We start from the raw sequence: 21851 nt of genomic DNA on the forward strand, positions 1-21851 counted from the left end.
CTGTGTACTCATGCATTAAATATTTAGGCTGAACAACAACATCTTTTGCCATGGTCCAGTCATTACGGCTAGCAGGCATAAACTGTGCTTCCATAACATATAAAAAACATTCCGTTAAGGCTGAACGTCACCTTAAATGCCACGTTTTCATAACTGCCGTTCCTCGGGGCATAGCAAACAACTTTGGGCTCGGCTGAACTTTACATTGTTAAACGTAAAAATAATGGGAATGCCAAAGTAGGCCACCAAGAAATGGCGGGTGGTGGGGGTGGTGTATGAGGAGATTTTTAGCAAAAGCAGCTAAACTTCAGCTATACCTTTAGGTGAAGAGAGATAGCCTCAGTGTGCAGGAAGGTAAATCAGCGAAACACAAAGCAAAACAGTGCTGATCAGACAGTCTGACTTCACTTGTTCATAGTCTGTTCTGGATAATACTAGAGAAGAGCAGTTAGGGACAGACAGAGACACAAGAGCTGCTTGTCAGACCATACACTCAAACTGGTGATATGTGACATTTCATTTGTTTTCTGCTCGAGGGTCACTTAAGTTAATCTTTTCTGTTTGACCACACTGAGAAGGTCAGGCATAGAGTCACAGAAATGTGAAAGAGTAAATGTCAAAAAAAAAAACACATTCTTTATGATTGAAACATATTTAAACAGAGACCAGACAATGTGAACACTAACTTTAATGAAATGCTTGATTTTTTTTCAGAGTGTAAAAAACTACAGAGACTGACATATACTTAATAGTAGAGATGTAACGATATGAAAATTTCATATCACGGTTATTGTGACCAAAATTATCACGGTTATCAATATTATCACGGTATTGTTAGATGTGTTCAAAATGTTCCAAAAGTACTGAACACACACACTGAAATCTTTTAACCAAGTTTTATTTAAAAAAAGATATTTTATATTATATGATTATTATTATTATTATTATTATTATTATTATTATTATTATTATTATTATTATTAATAATAATAATAATAATTATCATCTGACTGACTGACACACACACACACACAGGTCCTCACTCTGTGTCGGATAATAATTAAGTAGCAGCGGTCGTACACAGCATAAAAATAAAATAAAAAAACACAGAAACAAACACATTTTGGTCTGCTACGGTATGTGTCGTCTGCACACTACTCGCTTTCGCGAGACAAACCATGACGTTTACCACTATTCCGAAATCCCGTTTTTGTTGACTTACTCGCTGAAAAGTTGTGTGTGGTGGTCACGGAGATGGCTCATCATATTGGAAGTGGCTTCGCGGAGATTTTTTTTTTGCATTTTCTGCACAAGGATTGATTGTCTTCAATTATTTTACCCTCAACATCCTTTAAAAATACAAAATATGCCCAGATTTCTGATCTTACGGGGGGGTAATCTCTGGAGCGCAGGTGGCTTCAGCCGTGTTGTCGCTGGACAGACAGTGCAAACTGCGCATGCGCGCCCGCTTGAGCGAGTGCCGTTCAGGTGCTGCTGCTTCTCCAGGAAATGAGCAGTATCACTGTGAGTTTATCGGTAATCAGTTGCGGTAATCAATCACGGTTTTAACGATAATTAAAATTTGAAACGGCATGATAACCGTCGTGAATTTTACCGCGGTTTATCGTCATACCGGTAATCGTTACATCCCTACTTAATAGTCATCATATATTAAAATGTTCAATGTTTTGACAATACCCAGGCCACTTCCTGTGTCTGCACTACAGGGTGAAAACACTGAAGCACTATCAGAGAGATGAACAGTGACTGGTGGAGTGTGTGTGTGAGAGAGCAAGTCTGACATCAATGCAATCCTTTGATAAGGCCGGCTGAATGTCACAGAATTTCAGATCCCTGGGCTCCACAACATGAAAGGCTTGTGGTTCTCTTTCAAAGAAAACACACACAGGTACACGAGTCTCCAAATAACCTCTGACATGAGTTTCAAATTCAAACAGCCAACTTCTGAGAAGATCTGTCATACACACAACTTTTTCATAGTTTTCAAAACTTTTTTTTTTTCCTTTCCATTCAAAGACTCCACTGAGTCAAGGACACAAGTCCTGCAGTGAATGTGGATCTACGTTATTGGAGCTGCAGTCATTGAAGTTTCCAGGTAACAAAGCAGAGGTGAAACACTGACCAGAAGACAAGAAACCTTACTCATTATGTTTGATAAACATCAACAATATTTTTTTTTTTAAATAAATCACAAAAAAACCCTACCTTCCACTCATTGCATAAATGTATCCATACAGAGCGAGCAGTGTTGGCTGTAGAATAAATTGTATTGAGAGCAGTGGATATGCACTTGTTTTGTTTAAATCGCTTATGCTCCTTTAGCGACCTCCTTGTTAACTCATTGTTTTCACATGCAATTTTGTGCATAGTGATTATCAGAGCAGTTATAGCAGTTAATTTTGCTCTCTCACACTCTCCAAACCCTTTAACACCTAAGCCTCAAAATGGACTGGAATGGTCTGGACTTTTTTTTGCTTATTTTAACCAAAAAAGGTCCAGAAAATGTCCTGTGATTAAGTGTGTTTGCCCATTTTTCCAGAATAACTTCCAATGTCTGGCAGCTATTTACAATTTACTCCATGTTAAAATAGTGTATTAACAATTTAAAATGAAACACAAAGTTGTATCTAAGAAAAAAACAAAAAAAAACACTCTAGTTGCACCAAATTTTGCGTGTTGAATTTGAAATTTGAACAGTATAAGACATATTTAAAATAAACATTTTTATCTCAATGTCCAAAAACAGGCCAAAAAACTTATGCTTGGTGTTAAAGGGTTAATACCAGTGGTGGCTGCTGTTTTTTGAAAAAGGAGAAGCTAATTTCAGGCCCAGTTATTTTTACATAAAGTCTTCCATAAATTCTGCAAACGAACAACTAGAACAAGGAAACAATAATTATGTGAAACTGAAATGCTATAATAGTGTTTTTATTCACAGTGTATGTGAATAGTACAAATGAAAATGGGTTATACTGTATCTCCGTACAGATAACACACAACGACCAGCTGTTTGTCTACAGACTTCCCTCACATAATCCACACAGGACTGAGGCAGAAAAGGCTCCACTGTCTTGTATGTTTCTGCAACGCTGTCAATCAAATACTGGTTCCGCCTTTCAGACAGTTCCTCCAATCATCACGCAAGAGCCCAGCGTCTGCCGCAGTGAAAAAACTACTATTTTGTGCCATACCACAGAGAACAGTTGAAACTGAGCTAATGCGGAGGCTGCTACAGGAATACGCAAATCACGTAAGGCGATCCGTCAACCGTGATAAAGAGCTGATTCCGAACAAACTAGTGACACATTCTAATCGCGTTGTAGCGCACACTTAATATTGAAATGTAAATACAACACAGTACATACTTGACAAAATCTTAGAGGAAGCTGAGCTTGCCTTGCTGTCTTAGAGCAATCGCCACTGTTTGACACTCTTTTGCTCCGTGTGCCAGATATTTAGTTAATAGACTTACAATATGTTCGCTGCTGGGTTCCTCTTTCTGTTTTTAACGTAGACGGGTCTTGGCCTTAATATGTAAAGTGCCTTGAGATACTGAAACAAAAAAAGACTCTGCTACTCTCGACAGTGCTCTGCAATAACACCACATACCACACTATTAAGCCACTCTAAATCACCGCAGGGGAAATTTCTTCACCACGATGGGCCTCATCTATGTTCTGTTTTTTTGTGTGTTTTTTTTTATCTCTCCACTATCCAACAGAAAATAAGAGATCCCATCTGTTCTCCGAGAGATTCTCCCCTCAAAGTCTCTGCAGACTTGTTAGCTTATTTATTGCCCGTCTCCTGAGCATGTCAGATGTGCTACTGGCTCTGTCAAAACTTTGCAAACCAGACCCTTCATCCAGACAACTACTGCAAAAATGGTGTTAAAGAGTGGGAGGGGGTGGAGGTGCTGTTGATGTGAACTACCCAGCTATAACAAAACCCAGCCACCGCTGTCCAGCTGTGTGAGACACAGAGTTGCATTTCCTTCGTGTTATGATCACAGGATTGTGCTTTCACAAAGTTGTTTGATATTACTGTAACACTGGGAAACGTATATGCAAACGTATATACTGCAGGCTCCTCTTGCTATTAGGGTTAGTTTAGATGATTCATGCATGATAACTTGTTACAGTATTATTTGTGAACAATTAAAGTAGTTAACCATTGGCCTTTGAGTAAATACTCTAGCAAGGAATGTAACGTTATCTAATAAATTGTACTGTAGCGTTTTGGGTTGGTTAGAAGCAAGCGTAAATAACTGTGCTAACCCTTTACATGACTCTTCCATGTTTTGATAATTGTGGAACTTAAACAGTACCTAAGTCAAGCCCATAGGAACCTGCCTGCAGCTAACGACTTTGGGTGGCTTTGGAATCAAGTTTACTTTGGCACTACATCATCTATGAGAATAAAAATAAAAAAATAAATCATCATTCTTTCCTTCTTTTTTATCAGTAAAGTAGTGTAGATACAGCAAGTGAAGCATGGAAGTAGAAACTCTCCCAAAGAGGAAACAGTCAGCACAATCAAACGACGACACTGTGTCATAACAAGACACTGAAGGTGTCATCCATCATTAACCTTGACTCCTTGATGCTTCACTGAAACACAAAGATCTGAAACATGTGCCATATGTAACCCAAGAGTAACAGCAATAAAACAGTTTGCATACCTGAAGGCTGTGACCCTTAACAGTAAAGAGCACTTGAAGATTAACTAATTACTTTAATTGTATGTCCCTATGATCATACTGTTACCATGTCATTACTGACCTGTAATGTCACCAAGAAAATGATCTAAGGGCACTGGATAATTTATAATTGATAAAACTCTTACAGAGGGGAAACATCAACACGGTTTGAAGGACAAAAGACGGAGGGCACCATGTGTGCTGTTACTCTGTCTGGCGGAGAAGACAATTGAGGTCCAAACACAGGCAGGACACAGGGGAGCAGCTGGAGCCCTTTGGCTCTGACAGAAGACAGACCGGGAAACAGGACAGCTGTCCAGGTTTCGATCAGCTTCCGGAGAATGTGGAGTGGACCAGTGATGGGGCACATGTTATCCCTCTGGCTGAGAACATGAGAACAAACACCGACTTTGCTGAGTCACAAAGTTCACATCGTGTGCAGATGTGTCCTTCGTTTAAAGTGATGACTGCAGGGTCCTGATCTACTTAAGTTACATTTGCATATAAACCTGGACTGAAGGCTGTCTCACTTTGCCTCGACGAGAAAAGGAAAGAAAACGACCAGGTTCTCCTTGACTTGATACACTGTACAGTACATGTTTTAAGAGAGATGTCAGGGAAATGATTTTATTGCCCAAACATAATTTTGTCAGTGTAAATTGACAGCAGAATCCCTTGGAAATTGATGTTACTTGTCTTCATCTGCTATTTATGTTGTAGTCTATGCCATAGACCATAAATGAGTTCTTCATTTACAATGTCATTATGGCTTTGCATAATATCCACATCAAGCTGAATCAAACAGTTGTAAAAAATAAAAAAAAAGTAGGGAGGCAGATGGTTTTGCAAAAAGAAAGCAAGCACTGAATGTCAAGGTAATATTTTAGAGAGTGGGATAAAATGGAGCAAAGATTGTGGGGTTGCGTTTAATAAAAGCTCTTCAATGACTGTACTTCTATGTTAAAGAAAAGGCTCCTGAGATGTTTTTAAATGAAAGGTGTCAGGAAAATTGTCAAGACATGCCGCTTCAGGTCTTTGATGTCATTGTCAGTCTCTTTTTGAAATGAAAAATCAAACAATCAAAAGAAAAAATCAATTAACATTTATTTTTGGATGCCAAAAGGTTTGGATACCGCTATTCACTGCACTGACTTCCATTCACTTGGACAGTGTGAACGAAGCATTATCACGAGCCTTAAGCATAATGCCGAACTCTAACCTCTGCCTAACTACAACTCAAATCTGAGCCCTAATTTTAACCACTTGCTCTTAAATTAGGTTCTGCCTCATTAGGAACAAGTTTTGCCTGCTGGTCCTGACAAGGCCAGTATCTATGCTAGAAAAGGTCCTAAAGTAAACGCGCACACACACACAGAGGAGCTTTTTCCACAATGTGCACAGTCCACCTAGTACTTTAAGTGCCATAAGGAAATTGAACAATCCATCTGGGAACATTAATGGCCACAGATACTATAAATAGTGTGGACCATTAACCAGCCTGAAACAGAAAGGATTGGACAAACTGGACAAGCCCACGTGGTGGCAGGTTGTGATTTTACCCAAAAGAGACGCACATTATCACGCCTCCAGATTCCCAATTTATGTTGTTCAAATGGAGGTACAGAGGCGTTACCTATAACCACGCTCCTATAGGATATAATCCAAATGTGTGGAGCTTTATTGTCCATTTTAAAACTGTATTGACACACTTGACATTGTGCTATTGAATAAGACCCACAACTATAGATGTAACACCTTATTAAATGTTTACTGGTGTTATAAACCACGTATAAAGTAGGCTAATTTTCTCATGGACTTTCTCATAGACTTCATTTTAAATTGACTTTTTTTTAGCCAATGAGTCGCCCCCTAGTGGCTGTTCAATATATGCCTACTTCACAATTGACTTCACAGAGGAAACTGGAAGACTCCTTCTATATATTGTCTTTAAATAAACACAACCAACAATTATTGACCAGCATTGTCTGTTATATAATGTCATCTGCAATATGGCATGGATAGTTTCAAATTAAGTGTGAAAAAAATAAGAGATCAGAACATCAGGATTGTGATAATAATCTGTGTTTGAGTTTAAACTGCTGTTTATGCTGCTGTCAGATAAGGAAACTTGTTTGTTCAATAATCCTCTTCAACTGTTTCCATGATCTTCCTGCACCCTCCCGGCAAAGACGTGACAAAGCCAGATACTGTACATGTCAGAACTCAGCGAGTGTTGTAAGCAATAAAGAGTCATATTTTCAGACATTCAAACATTTGGCCGTTTGCTATGGAGCTGTAGAATCTCTCTGGAGAGAAACAGACAGTGCAAGGATTAATGCTGTCTGTCTGCTCAGCTTCACAAAACAGGCAACACAATACAGAGTCTCTGCAGGCACATACTGGTAATGTGCAATTCGTTTAACTGAATGAATATTTTATGACATGTTTCACAGATCCTGCAGACTGTGTCTTTGGTGGGAAACTGTTAAATCTTTTTTTTAACACAGTAAAAGCCTCTGTGGTCAATGTGGTTTTAAAAAAAAAAAACATGACTTGAGAGAATAAGAATAGTTTTTTCTTTTCATGAAATCACTTCACAAATCTCTTCCCCAAATTCAGATTTTTTTTTGGGTTCAACTTAACCCAAAAAGTCATTTTCATGTCTCCTGATTTTTCAGATAAACTACAACAAATGAGAACTGAACAATTTTCTTTTTTTAGAGAGTGTGACTCAGACCTCTCTAGCAGCTCATTCAGAACAAAATTAACAACGCTCCACACAGTTCTTGTTTCCTCTCAAAAGAGGCTGAAACCTCTGACTCCCGGAAAAGGTCACATCGGAGAGAAGTTATGTTTTCACTGACAATAATCTCCAGTGAAAACGAGTGCCTTCCTTTATTAAAGGATTCAGGATCTTTGTCTCTTGAGCTGTTTCCTTTACAAATGTTCTCTAATATCTAATGATCATTAAATTCATTATACAGCTTCAGCATCAAGCCTATGATTCACTGTTTAATCTCCATATTTAATTTTTTTCCCCCTGTATACTGGCTGTAAAACAGCTGTGAATATATAATATATAATAAATATGTCTTATAACCACACACACACACTTCCCAACAGGATGTGCCCCATTTCACCACCACATGTACATTAGACATTATTTAACAGATAAGAAAAGACAGTTAATTGCAAAGACACATTTAATGATTCAGGCGCTCGGCATGGAAATGAGGAATATGGGCAGGAATTAGTTACGGGACAGACAGGAAGACAAATGACCGGGGAACATTCATTCATTCTCATAAATGTGCGGTTTATCTTTCAGAGTTGGTCAGTGTGATGCGACGGCAACAGGTAAACAAGCCAAAATAATCTCAGGAAGAACAAAATTAATGTTGCTTAGACAACTGGAAGCAAAAGAACAGGATGTTCTGGGGTAAAGAGATGGCCAGAACAGAGCTTAATGTACAACACGCTCTCTGCATGCCTTAATAAATCACAATGTACCTGCAAAAATTAAAGTTAATTTTAAATGCGGAGTAATAATAATTGTTATTCTTCTTTCTTGTCCCGTGTCCCATGGTCTGGGATAGCATGTGGCAGATTATACTGTGTATTTGTGGGCAATATTTCTCAACATGGTGGGAGCAAAATAGATGGTAGCAATCACAGCAAGGTAAAGATTTATCTGTAATCCACATGGCCCACTTTAAACAATCTCTCTCTTCTGGGACTGTGTCAGAACCACGGTGTCAGAGTGTAACTTTAACCCTCCATCACTGCCTATGCAACTCTTGTCTGTTACCCCTGGGACGGATTCTGGCTCTTTGCTCCTCCACTGTTCATCCTGGCCTCTCCGGCTGTGACAGGCTGCTCCTTGTACTTTGTCATAGCCAGCGGCTGTTAATATCAGTCAGCTGCTGCCATGGGAATCTTTATGTAAGCCAGCTGAGTAACCTCTGGCATTCTAGCAGTGTGTGTAGCTGTGTAGGTGTGCAACCTTGGCAGTGGACTGAGTTGTGTTGCTCTCTCCTGGCCTCCTGCCTGCTGTGTCTCTCTTAACCTCTTTGTGGGTCACATCCTCTCCTGGAGCCTCTCCTGACTCCAGCCAGCAGGACACATGATGAAATTAAAACAACAGAGCCTGAGGTGAGACAACCTGTGAGAGTGAACCTTGAGTTTGTGTGGCCACAAGCCTGTCTCTGTGCTTGTTCTCAACTTACGACAGTGAGTTGCCAAAACATGGAAAAAATATTCATCAGTGACAGCAAAGAAAATAGTGGGATTGTGAGGTTTGAGCTCATTGTTTAGTAAAATATTTTACAGTTAAATATATAATGTTTTACTACATTTGTTCGAGACTGTTGGGGGACTGGGGGCGGGGCAAATCGATACAGTTACATATTACGATGTTTTGGTTGCCAATATTATATCGCTTTTGAGAAACCAAGTAATGATTTCTTAGCATATCATTTTCTATATTACAAATAAACATCACTTAGTATTTTGTTAGCATAACAAAGAAAACAACTGACGCTTTAGTTCACTAGACGGTTCCAAGTGCTCACTTTCCCAAGAGCTGTTGTGTGAGTTTATCACAACATATGATTTTGCAAATAATAGTGTTAAATCCTACATTGCATTGAATAATATACACCTTGTTTTTTTAGAAAAATGCTGCATAATCTACATCACCTGTATTTGCTAAGACAATAAAGACTACGACAGAGAATTGTCACTGATCCAGGAATGACACAGGAGTTGCTGTTGGTGCAGGTTTTTCTTTTTTCGCCAACCATTATTTCATCACTCTAATGTAAAACCAGACAATTTCCACTCTCAATTCATCACTCAACCTATTGGAAGGCCAACAGCTCTAAAAAGACAATGCTTAACTCATTTCCTGTGGGAATTAATGGTTTCAATTAATCAAGCTGCTTTAGTGGTTTATGGGCAGACCACGGTGCACTCTTGGAGATCAGCTTCAAACTGTAAAGATTCGTGGCCAATCTCTGGACTTTATATCTGTTAGGCTGCTCTGTTTCAGTGTAGTGTTGTCCTGCAGTGTGCTGCTGGTATAAGATGTGGGAAATGGCTCATCTGCTTATGGACATTAAGTAAGTCAAAGCTAAAACAGTATGTGCATGCGCAAAAAATGGCACAGAGGAGGGGGATGCTTCATCTGGACAATATCAACATTCAAATAAATCTTACAAATCAGCACGTCTGGCACTGAACTGCTCAATAGGTGTTATATTTCTTGGACCTCTCCAGCATCTGACGTTCCATCGAAAGAATAATGACGTTTATTTCATGGGCATTAATGCTACAGCATTCTGCATCTGCTCTGTTTACACTTTACACAGCATAAATACACACAACATTCATATGGTAAAGAGGCCTCAACGGGCCAATGGACAGATCAATTAATGTGAACACTGGGTTTGTGCCTTCACTTTCACATAGTGAGGAAGACAATAGGTTCTGGGAAGAATGGTTGGTTTCTGAAGGCATCACATCCCTCAAACCCTACATTGCCACACATGGATTAATGAAACATCGATAGAAAAACAGCCGACACTCACCTGAGTCATACAAAACATCTAATTACTATTCAACTAAACTATGGGTGGTCGATTGTCTCGTGTGCCTTTGGGGAATTACCATATAAATAACTACTGCTTCTGCTTATCTGTGTTCATTTAAAAAAAAAAGAAAAATTGGTCAGAATAAAAAGGAAAGAATACAGCTTCAGACTGGTTCTCATTAAAAGGATGGCCATGACTTACATTTATCTCAGTCTCATTAGACAGTCTCTTTTTCCCTTATCTGCCATTTTTGCCTCCTCATTCCTCACATTCCTTAGGAGCCTAAATGCAACCAAAGAATAAAGTCAAGAGTCTCTTCACTAAATAGAAACACAGTTGGTAAAAACAAGTTATTGTATTTGTATTACTGAGGAGACAAATAGAAGAAGAACTGATATTATACAGTAAATAACTGTTAATGAATGGTAGAAAGACTTTGAATGAACAAACTAGATTAACACCTTATACTAACAAGCTGGCCGGGGGTGTTTTGCCCCCTAGTGGAGTGGAGGCAGACACACTTCATTCAATAAATCAATTCCCTGCTTGTGGATGCAACGGCAAAGTGATTGTATGGAAATGTAGTAAGTGAGAGATGATGATGAACAGAGAGGAGCTGGAGCAAAAGATAGAGATGAGAATGAAAAATACTGTATCGTGGGTTTATACCTTCCCTAACCAATCAAGACAGTTAACAGTGGCTAGCAGAAACTTATTTACCTTGGTAAATCCTCCGGTAAATGAGAAAAGTTCTTGTGGAGGGAAAGGTTATAGCCTTTGATTTTCTTTACAATTAGGTTCCTAAAATAAAAAACCTAATAGTCAAACAGATCAATAAGTGTTCTCAATCCAATGCTATTCCTGCTGTTGCCACCTATGCATGGTGGTGCTGCACTCTAATCACCTATATTTTACCTTTTTAACTTACCTTTACCAAGTTGGTGCAAAAGTAAATAATTGTTAAGTTAAGTAAGACAAGGCAAAGACAGAATAACCCAGGACTCTGTGGTCACTTCTGATAAGTATAACAGAATTTGTTGCTTGAACTGTGCGTTTGTGAGGACTGGCCCTAAACCTTTTTACAATTATTATTATGTATTATTTATTCAGGGTTGTTGTGCGAGTCTGTTCCCAAACAGCAACTGATATTCTGTTTCTACCAGAATTACTTGTTTGAGACAATGTGTTGTTTCAGTACCATGGACAGCGTTTTTTCTTTTTACCATGGACAGCATATTTTTATTGTGTGTGCACTGCACGTAGGGAAATGAAGGGAGAGTGGCGTGATGTGAGAGACAATACAGGTGTTTTTAGTACTAATCTGCAAATGAGCGCACTGCCACACTGCCACAATTCCAGCAGCATATGGGAGCTTCCTTTCCTTCCACCTCCCAGCCAAGGTTAATTTAGGGGAAGAAAGATTTCACATTTCCCTTCATCTAATTTTTAAGGGCCTTGCAAAAATAATTTGGTCAATGAAACATGATAAATAAACAGTGATGGTTATAAGTTGGCTCATACTTCAAAAGAGTATAATAACCCAAGAATTGAGAAGAGTAGAGAGCTGCTGCTGCAGCTCAAGCCTCATTTGGAAACAAAGAAACAATACTTTAACAATACAGATATTTTTTTTATAGTTAGATATAGTTTTTAAAAAACAAATCACAGTGACAGATTATTGAATGTTACAACACTGATGAGGAGTTTCAAAAGAGTATTTTAATTATCAAACTTTATCCCTAAATATAGATTTTTTTAACTGTAGAGTCATTGTTGTTGAAGCATTGCTTCTCGTATTTAAACATCCAAACCTTTTGAACTTTCTTTGAATGATAAATTAACCAATCAACAATTATATTCCAGACATTAGCATGAGAAAAGTGTTCACAAAAACATATGCTCACTGAGCAGCGGAGGCTCAATGGACTGCATCAAGACAACATTGATTCAGAATTGCATGTTGAACATCACATTACAGCGGGTACACACTGTGCTGTTGGAAAATAAAGCTCTTCCATGAGACAAAATTCAGTGAACAGAAATCACACAGCAAGACATTCACTTAATGTGAAGAAAAGGTGTCCCACTGCAATCTTCAGATCAATGAAATCATGATCATGAAGTGAGACAGTCGAGTACAAGACACAGCAAATGCACCTACAGCTTAGAGTTCGCAGCGGGTTCAGTCCGAAAAAAATATGCGAATGGGTCAGGGTCGAGCCGGGCTTCGGGCTTAATTTTTTCTGCTCATAAAACACATTTCTTGCCGGTTATAAATTATATCTCGTCTGTTGTGAATCATCGCTGTTCACGTGTGGTGAAGAGTAAATGTGGCTGCCTGCTTGACGGAGATGGGCAGACCTGACGCTGCTGCGTGCGTAACCCCCGACACTTTGGGCATGTCAGTGTCATTTTTGGAGTCTATTATGATGCTCAGTGTGAACTGGAGGGGGACAAATATCCCACTGTGCATCTTGTGCTGGGATGGGCAGAACGACTCAGACATCACTGCCAGCAAAATGCCAACGATACTGCACAGTTGGCAGCCGTGCGTCAATGGCATGAGCACCGGTTGGAGGTAAAAAAAAAAAGTCCATCACCGATTTCCACAAAGCTGCAACATTCCTGTGGCCGAAATTCCAAAGTCCCGCCTGTTAACTGCGCAGCAGCCGATACCAGAAGACCCAGATGATGCGACCTGCGGGCCGGGTCGTGTTCGGGCTTAAAGATCCGTGGGCCTGGTCGGGTCGTCATTTTCAGGCACGTTGAGAACTCTACTACAGCTCCATTTACCCTTTTTACATTCATTCACATGAATACAGTGCAACTGCAGTGTATGCACTGCTTTTCCTATCACACATCTGTCATCTACACAGTCACAACCACAAGAGAAGAAATTCGGGGTTAAGTGTCTCACTCAAGGAGACATCAGCATGTAGACTAGAGGAGACTGAGATCAAACTCTCAACCATCTAAGATCTGTCAACTCAATCACTGATTTACAGCCTCCCCTTTGTCACTCCCAAGGAAAAGAACAAAAGGCAGAAGCAAAAGATATCACTCAGAATCATCGCAATTTTTTTTATCCTGTTATAGAATAATTTACTATGAGAGGTTCACTGTTACACACATATACTTTTAAATGACCAAACATGGACCATGTACGTATATAGCTAGCTGCAAAGCATATCAAAAGTAAACACATTTAAATACAAGTAAATCTAATGATTGAATTATTTCAACTACACAATTGTTGTTAAGGCAAGTCTTTCAAATGCATCACGTTTTAGTTTTATTTAACTAACATGACCTACACCCCTTAACCAGCTTATTAAAATTACTTAAAATGACATACTACATGCAATATGAACAACAAAACCCAGTTACATCCCAGAAAACAGTCAAAAGCTCACCGGCTGCAGCAGAAGTCCACATAAGGCAAACTTTCACTAAGGGCTCTCGTTTCCTAGAGTGTAAATCAATACACAGAAGCAAAGGAAGGGAAAAGCCTGTATTGATAGTTGCCAGGCTACTGAAGGACGGGCACAGAAAAATTATATATTATTATTAAGATGATGGAATACAAATTAAATGGGTCCAAAAATGTTTGATTTATTGGTCTTTTTATTCATATATATCAACCAAATGCCACTTACTGTATGTGTGTGTGTTCTTTTGGTTTTGGATTTTTCAAAATAGCAAGTTTGAAAATTCTGTGTTGAAACAATATGCCAATATTGGCAGTGCTTGGGCCGATAACCAACACCGATGTATATGTTTTTCCTGCGCTAATGTAGTATAATTAACATTTCTAATTTTTTTCTGGAACCTGTCTCATCTACAAAGTGCTGAATGGACTTGCACCCCCACTATTAAATAGCTATATTCATTAATAAAAATAAAAATAAAATAAAAAACAGACGGATCACCAGAGCTATAACAAGAGGAGACGGCAATGAACCCAGACGAAAGACCACATTTAGTCAAATAGTGACGTCCATCAGAGGCACACAATCTGGAATAAAATACCGGCAAACATCAGACAATGTACCAATTATTCATTATTCAAACAGCAATGGTTACAAGCACACCACCATGTATAATTGCTTGTATCGTGATTTGTGGTGTCAGAAGCTCTGCCTGTCCTCCGAAACTATGACTATGTTTTGAAAGCTCTGTCTGTTTTTTAAAACCACGACTATGACTACAAACAAGCCAGAATGTCACATCTACTGTACATACACCCTAATGAGGCCTACTCCTGTTGTGTAATGGTGCTTACATCGACCACCATGTACACAAATGGGTAGGGCTTTGTGCAATCTACCCATGCACTTTAAAACCATGTGCAATATTACGAGCACCTTGGAAAAAAGGAGATCGGCAATAGCACTCGCACTTTAGCATGAAATCCTCAGCACTTTAATGCTTGGCACTTTGGCACTTTATCACCCAAAAAAACACACTCAACTATTGCAGTAACATGTTTTTTATATTTAATGTGTGTGAGATCGGGTCTAAAAATATCTTTGTGAGGTGTGAACCTGTCTCAGTCTTTACTGCTGTCAATGTTGGTGTGTCTCCTGTCTTATTTGTCTTTGGGTTACCATAAACCTGCCAAGGGACTGAAGATGGAAATATAATCTTGTATATTTACATAAACATGTCTAGTAATATGCCTGGTCCCCTAGCATAGAAGCCAAGGAGGTAACTGGTCACATTGGGGGATCTTAGACGTTATCACATGTAAAACCCTGTCAACTTAAACATCGGTGTACGAGTGTATCCATGTACAGTCCATCAGTGAAAGGTAATAGCAATGAAGACACAGGAACAAATTGATTCTCCACATACTGCATTAAGAGAAAGTTTGTTTAAATGATCAATTGGTGATTCTCAAGTTTTTGTGGTCCTCCCACTTTCCACTGCAGCAGGCCTCACTGAAAATGACACCAGCCACTTTAGCACAGCACTTTCTCGTCTCGTACTTCCAAACATGACAGTCAAAGTGTGTTTGAAGAAATGCCTGCTTTTAAGCCTGCCGCAGATCAGAGAGGAAATGATGTGTATCAAAATGGAAAGTTTTCAACCACTCATGGCATATCAAAAGATCCAGTGTGTAAGATTTAGGTGAAATTATTTCCATTTAGCAGAAATGGAATATATAAAAAAAAGCATATAATGACGTGTCTGAGTGAACAATTACCACAGAATGAGCTGGTCTTCACAGAGGTCACCATGTTGGACCACCATGTTTTTCATGCTTAAACATGACTGAGCCCTAGATTCTACTACATGCTTGGAAGGGAAGGGTAGGGTGAGAGATGGTCAGCTGCAACATGCAGCTTTTCACCAACAGATGTTAGATACAGATATTCAAATGTCTCCAGCATTACAGTCATATTACGCTCAACTTCTAAACAGTGCATGTACTGTACTCACGAATGTGCATTCAGTCTGCATTTTCCCCTTAGATTGTTTGGAAATTTGGTGATTTGCAAACAGAATATATGCCATTTCACTTTTGTTACTCTACTAAAAACTCACAGTCTGTACTGGTTTCAATGTATTCTACATTTTCGTGATGCAAGTCATTTTTTGACTCTCCATGAGGACTACTGGTCCTGACAAGGTCACTGTTTATGCCAAAATAAAAAAGGTCCTAAAGAGGTAACAAATACACATGCAGACACACAGACACAAACACAAAGTATCTAAAAATAACTGTCACTGCAATAATGGTGATGATTGTTACCAGACCAATGGCTTCTGTGACTCAAGGCGATAAAAACCAGCCTTTTTATTTTGTACTGTGAAAGGAATCAATGTCCTACTTAGCCACTTGAATTCTGTAGCCACAATGGTACAAAATTATATGAACAACTACTAAAAAAAAATATTTTCTGTGGTATAGAGAAGAATGACAGTAGACTGGGCCATTCTCTTCCAGTGCAAGTTGTTTTTTTTATGGCAAATACACTCACTCTCACTCACTCACCTTCTATAGCAGGTGCCAATCTCAGCTGAAATAGCGTGAAAAGCAGGGTACACCGTGGACAAGTTGCCAGTCCGTCACAGGGACACATATAGAGACGAACAACCATCCACTCTCACACTTGCGGCCAATTTAGAGTGTCCAATATGTCTTATCCCCAAGGTATATACAGTACATTTCAAATATATACTACAAGTGGTGAGTTGTTCCGTTTGTTTAACAGTTTTACAAATGTAACACAGAATTTTGCCGTTATCCAAATCATCACTTTTTTTTCAGTCCGATTTTTAATTTTTCCTCATATTACAGTTGTATATATTGCAAAACGGGTTTAAGATTAAATTTCAAAGCTTTTATCACAGTGACAGCCATAGTGAACACACAAAACACACTTGCTGTATTTCGTGGTTGTTTCCAAACTCTGAAGACTCAAAGTCATAACATTTTATAAACAACATTCACTGCTTTCCATCCAAGTCTGAAAATCCACTTTTTCCATTTGATTTCCAGGACAGAGCTCCCATTGGGATAATGGTTTGTATAAAACTGACTGTTGTGTGAAAGTTGTCTTATTTTTTCTTTGGGTTTGGGAGAAGAACTGATTCCACTGCTCAGATGATGACTTGATAATCAAAACAACTAATGACAGGAGGCAAATCTAATGAAAATGGACTGTTCATCTTGTTCCTCCTGCGCTGCGCCACATTTCTATCACTGCTATTTCAGCAGGTGTGACTATATTAATATATGCAGAGCCCTGCATCGATCATTTTTCGTGGGGCTGCAAAATTAATGGCAAATTCATCAAAATCGCAAATATAGACAGATGCGATATCCAAATTGAATGTCACAGCAATTATTTGATTCAGATAAAATGTGTGACAAAACAGCAGCATTATGAATTTATGCAGTGATGCATGGAATTCACAAGCCCAAATGTAGCTCTTAAGAAAAAATGGTGTTTGTTGATAGATGCCCAAAAATGTCAAATCATCGTGATTTGATTATTTTCTCGTTACTATGACCATTAAGATGCAAAAATGATCAGTCGCACCAATCATAATCATACCACAATTGTAGTAATCGGTCAAAATAGTTGCAATATCATTATTCTTGGCACATATTGTGCAACTCTGCTTTTCAGTTATTAATCTGATGACTAAAGCTGCTATGCCCCTACCTCTACACACACTGTCCTTTAAAAGGTCAGACCGGTCACAAGCTGTTTTCAGACATGAAGTCCTAACAATGTCCGGGATCGTCATTGGATCGTTACAATCTCTGAGTTTTGCTGGTTTACATGTGACAAACACGGTGGGTTCAAGTGAAATGGATTCACAACAGCAGGAGAATCTTCCAAAGAGAATCTCCAGGCAAGGAGTTGACACCTGGCTTGAGCACACAGGAGGCAGGACGCTCATTTCCTCACTGTGGATCATCTGTAGTTTTTCCTGCTATGAATCGCTGTATGTGAACATTTACATTCACATACAGCTCCTCCTTAAAAGCTGCTGTTCACTGGGCATAATCCAAAGAAGTCAATATCACAGGTGCAGGCTCCACTCTCTTTTTTTAGCTTCTTAATCTACGTATACTGCTGCTGAAATCCCACATTATTCAACCTTTGGTGTCCACATCCACAGAACTGTCCACAAAAAAAAAAAATCTCACCATTTCCCTGATCTCAACAACTTCTAAGTGAATTTCCAGATCCTCCGTTTTCCTTGTTTTTCACTTACACATTATGTCATATCATCTCATCATAAAATATCTAAAAACTGAAAGAGTAGTGTACTTATATTAGACAAAACTCTTTTAAACTGTTATACACTGTGAATGCCCGGCAAAAATTTCACAATAAAAGCTGAATTACGAAGCAACTTTGGGAAAAAGGACCGAGGGTTACTATTCGGAGTTCCTCTCCAGCTTCTTGAGGCTGATTCTCTGATAGCTAGGGTATGTCAGACTCAGTGAAGCACAACCTATAAAAACGTGTCACCTTTTCAAAGCTGCAGACAGAAAACGATGATCATTTGTCACCTTTGTAGTTTCTTTCAATGTCCCTTTACCTTTTCTCTCAAGGCAACGTGCACAGCAGCTACTAATGAAAACTACAAACTGTCACTTAATAAAAAGGAGAAAATCTGTGGTGTCCTGATGAGGAGGAAAATAAGACGATCAAAGCATTCATGCAGCCCTTTGAAGAGAACAGTTCCCCGTTAAATCAAATAAAAAGGGCTTTAGTTTGTTTCATTTGCCGAGCAGATTTGTTTTTTCACCGTTGTTAGCGCCAATCTACTGACAAAACTGACAAAAATCTGGGAGTGCATGTGGCTTTTATGTGAGATGGTGCAGCATTTAATGAACAAGGTTGTTATATAAAGACCTAGACATATAAGGACACTGTATATACAAGCAGAGTTATACGCTACACCACTAGATCCTGACGTAACTTCTCGTATAAGTTCACCTCCTAATCACCTCGATTTTTTCAGTTGCTCTCCAGCTTCCTGAGGCTCATTCTGACAGCTAAAATATCTCAGTCTCACCGAAGCACAACCTATACAACACATTAGCTTTATAAAGGTGTAGCCCGAAGCAGGAGCCATTAAAACTGAAAGCAGTCATTAAATATGTCTGATCTCTTCACCTCTGAGGACGTATGTGATTGTACTTCATCTCTGACCTGATTTAAAGTTCTGTTTCTTGCGGAAAATGTCGTTCGTGCAACGCCATCTTTCAGACAAAGACTGAAAGACAGTAGCTGCTTAATCCCAGATGTCACAAAGCTCTGAGTGAAAGACACAATCTCTGCATTTAGGAGACACATCCAAACAAGAAACAGTTCAGCGACTGTCGATCACATGCCCGCAGTCACCTGACAGAGATCTGATGGAACCTGATCTGATCAGTTGGACATCAGTTGGTGAGTTATTGGTTTCTGCGAGTTACTTAGAGCAAAGTCAAATGAGATGAGAAATCTTGTCAAGCCTTTTCAATTTAAAATTCAGAGCAGGTAACACGCTCAACATGAGCTGAATAAAAAGTAGATGCATGGGCTAGAGAAGTTTGGGAAAGAGACTAAAAGGGCTTTATGAGATTATGGTTAAGTAGACAATTTATCATCATCTGTTTCATGATGAAACACCAGGGATAACGATTAAGCTGCACATTTTGCACAGGCCAGTGAGTTGCAGAGTAACGTGTCGAAGGTAGAACAGTAGCACGATGGAAGGAAGCTGGACAAAGTCATTTAACTGGCATCGCTCATTAGCTTTATGTGCCCTGTGCCTTGTTCTTTAAAATCATACACTACGCTTTCTCTACATTTTCTTTCCTCCTCCCCATCCAGCACCTCACACTATTCAGGCAGCTTGCCAACATCACAACAGTGTTGAGTGAATCCAATATTCTGGTCACAGTACACACTGTTCCAGGTGGAGTGTATCCTGGAAGACAAAAAAAAAAACCTAATTGATTTTACTCTGGGCTCCCTGACATGGTCCAAATCAGCTCAATTAGCCCAGTGAAAAGGACATCTGTGAGGTCAGGTGATGTAAATGAAAGGATAAGAGATTCAGTGAAGGCTAAATAACACGGATGGGCTCAAGGAAAACGCAGCAATTACTTGATTTTCTAGTTCTGGAAAGGTTACTCGAAATTTCACTTTCAAATATCCAAGTCAGAGGAGTCAGGGCGGGACAAACAAGATGCAGCTTGTTAGGAGAGACTTCCGATTTCAGATCCTTTCCTCTTCACAGAACTTCAAACTTTGTGTCAGAGTTACCTGGGGCTTTGCTCTTATAACACTTACAAAAGAGTCTTTGTCAAAGCTCAATATATCTACTATGGGCTATCAGCTAACTGTGACTGTTGAGCTCTTTGGCATGGCATGACGGCCATGTTTCACATTCCAAAGCATACAGGTGTGCTCCCTTTTCTTCTTTTGGTGAAGTGTAAGTTTGTTTTTTTGTTGTTGTTTTTGCCTTTACAGAACTACATGTATGTGCAACAGAAATATCAGCATTTTCATGTAAATATGAGAAAACGTGACAAAAGCAGTTACACAGACTATACAGAGATTAGAACTGCTAATTATTATTATTATTATTTTTTTTTTTTTTAAAGAGTCACTTGCCTTGAAATCCGAAGAGGAAAGCGATGCTGGGGATCCAAACGCTGTAAATCCAGAAGTAAGGCATGTTTGTCCTTTAATCAGCTCCAACAGCTCAACGCTCCTCACAGCAAAACTTGGCTCTCCTGATGACGCTCGGTGTCCGCAGGGAGAATCTTGACCTCGACGCTTCAGTTAAAGATGTGCCCTCAGGAAATAAAGCCTCAGAGGAGAAACCTCTCAGTTGTGGCAGCGGCAGCAGCGGCGGCAGCGGGGAGAGAAGAACCACAGCAGGTGCTACAACCACAGCAGGTGCTGGAACCAAACGCTGGACGAAATGTGTGGTGGGCGCCTATAGCTTGGTCTCGCCTGCCATCTAGTGGTTTTAAAGAGCAGTGTTTTCACGGAGGCAGAGCCCACCCGACCCTGTATTGAGTGAGCTATCTCGAGGGGGTTTCATGTGGAAAACATGAAGGTTAATTCAGGTTGCCATGGAGATATCATCCAGGGAGGTTAGGTTCACCTGTTGTCACAGAAGGTTGATCACATCACTCACCCAAGTGGTTTATTGTCACATAATGGGACAGTTGTTATGTCTCCTGATGAGTGAAAATAATACTTAAAAAAAATAAAATAAAATAAAATATCTTGTAAAAGCCCAGATAAAGTGGACATGCCAAGCATAAAACAATCCATGAAGTGAGCAAAAAAATAGCTCATAGTCATAGCTCATAAACTGCACATATGAAATGAATATGATACAACTGTTAAATCAATATCCTGTTTGTGTCTTTTTAATCAAGCGTTTTGTTCCCAGTCTTGCCATCAATTCAAACCCCACAACATTATTTACTCATGACAACCAGTCGCTTACTCTGTGTAGTATTATAACAAATGGGCTATTGCGTGTGTTTGTCCATTGCCACATATTACAAATATCCATGTGTCAGAACTGTAATGAAATGGAGGCATATTTGCAATTGTTGTGGTGTGACGCTCTTGCTAATATCTTTGCGTCGTGAAATCAACAGTCTACATAATGAAATATTAATGACTGCAAAATGATTTGTAAACCATAAATAATGAACGTGGACCCTTGCCGTCAAGCAGTGTTTACCATATGAGAAAGCCCTGGGGAGATGTAAGGCACTAAAGCAGCTTCATCTGCTTCTCGCTGGTGATGTCTCGGCTCCACTGCAGCACAGAAGCACTGTGATTACACCCAGCAGCAACCTGGAAGCTGTCAACAGCACCTCTGCTGTTGTGAGAGACTCGCTGTTTAAAATTTCACACATTCACACAATAGTGGATCATTTGTTAGATAAGTAGATGACAGCCTATTATTTTTAACTCACTCGATAGGGCGTCATTTCATTACCCAAACTGAAATGTTGAGAAGATATTATTAAAATGTATGTCATGGGGTTAAATATG

At 39.3% G+C, this 21851-nt stretch overlaps 1 protein-coding gene across 1 annotated transcript in view; it reads right to left on the reverse strand.

The window, feature by feature from the left end:
- Positions 1-20694, reverse strand: part of lsamp (limbic system associated membrane protein) — a 610217-nt gene extending 589523 nt beyond the window's left edge. Inside the window, exon 1 of the mRNA XM_058633310.1 lies at positions 20442-20694. Coding sequence (XP_058489293.1) covers positions 20442-20505 — 64 coding nt within the window. The 5' untranslated portion in view covers positions 20506-20694. The remainder of the gene's footprint in view (positions 1-20441) is intronic.
- Positions 20695-21851: the final 1157 nt, after the last annotated feature.

This window comes from Solea solea, chromosome 7, assembly GCF_958295425.1.
Source record: "Solea solea chromosome 7, fSolSol10.1, whole genome shotgun sequence".
In the NCBI taxonomy this organism is placed as follows: Eukaryota; Metazoa; Chordata; class Actinopteri; order Pleuronectiformes; family Soleidae; genus Solea; species Solea solea.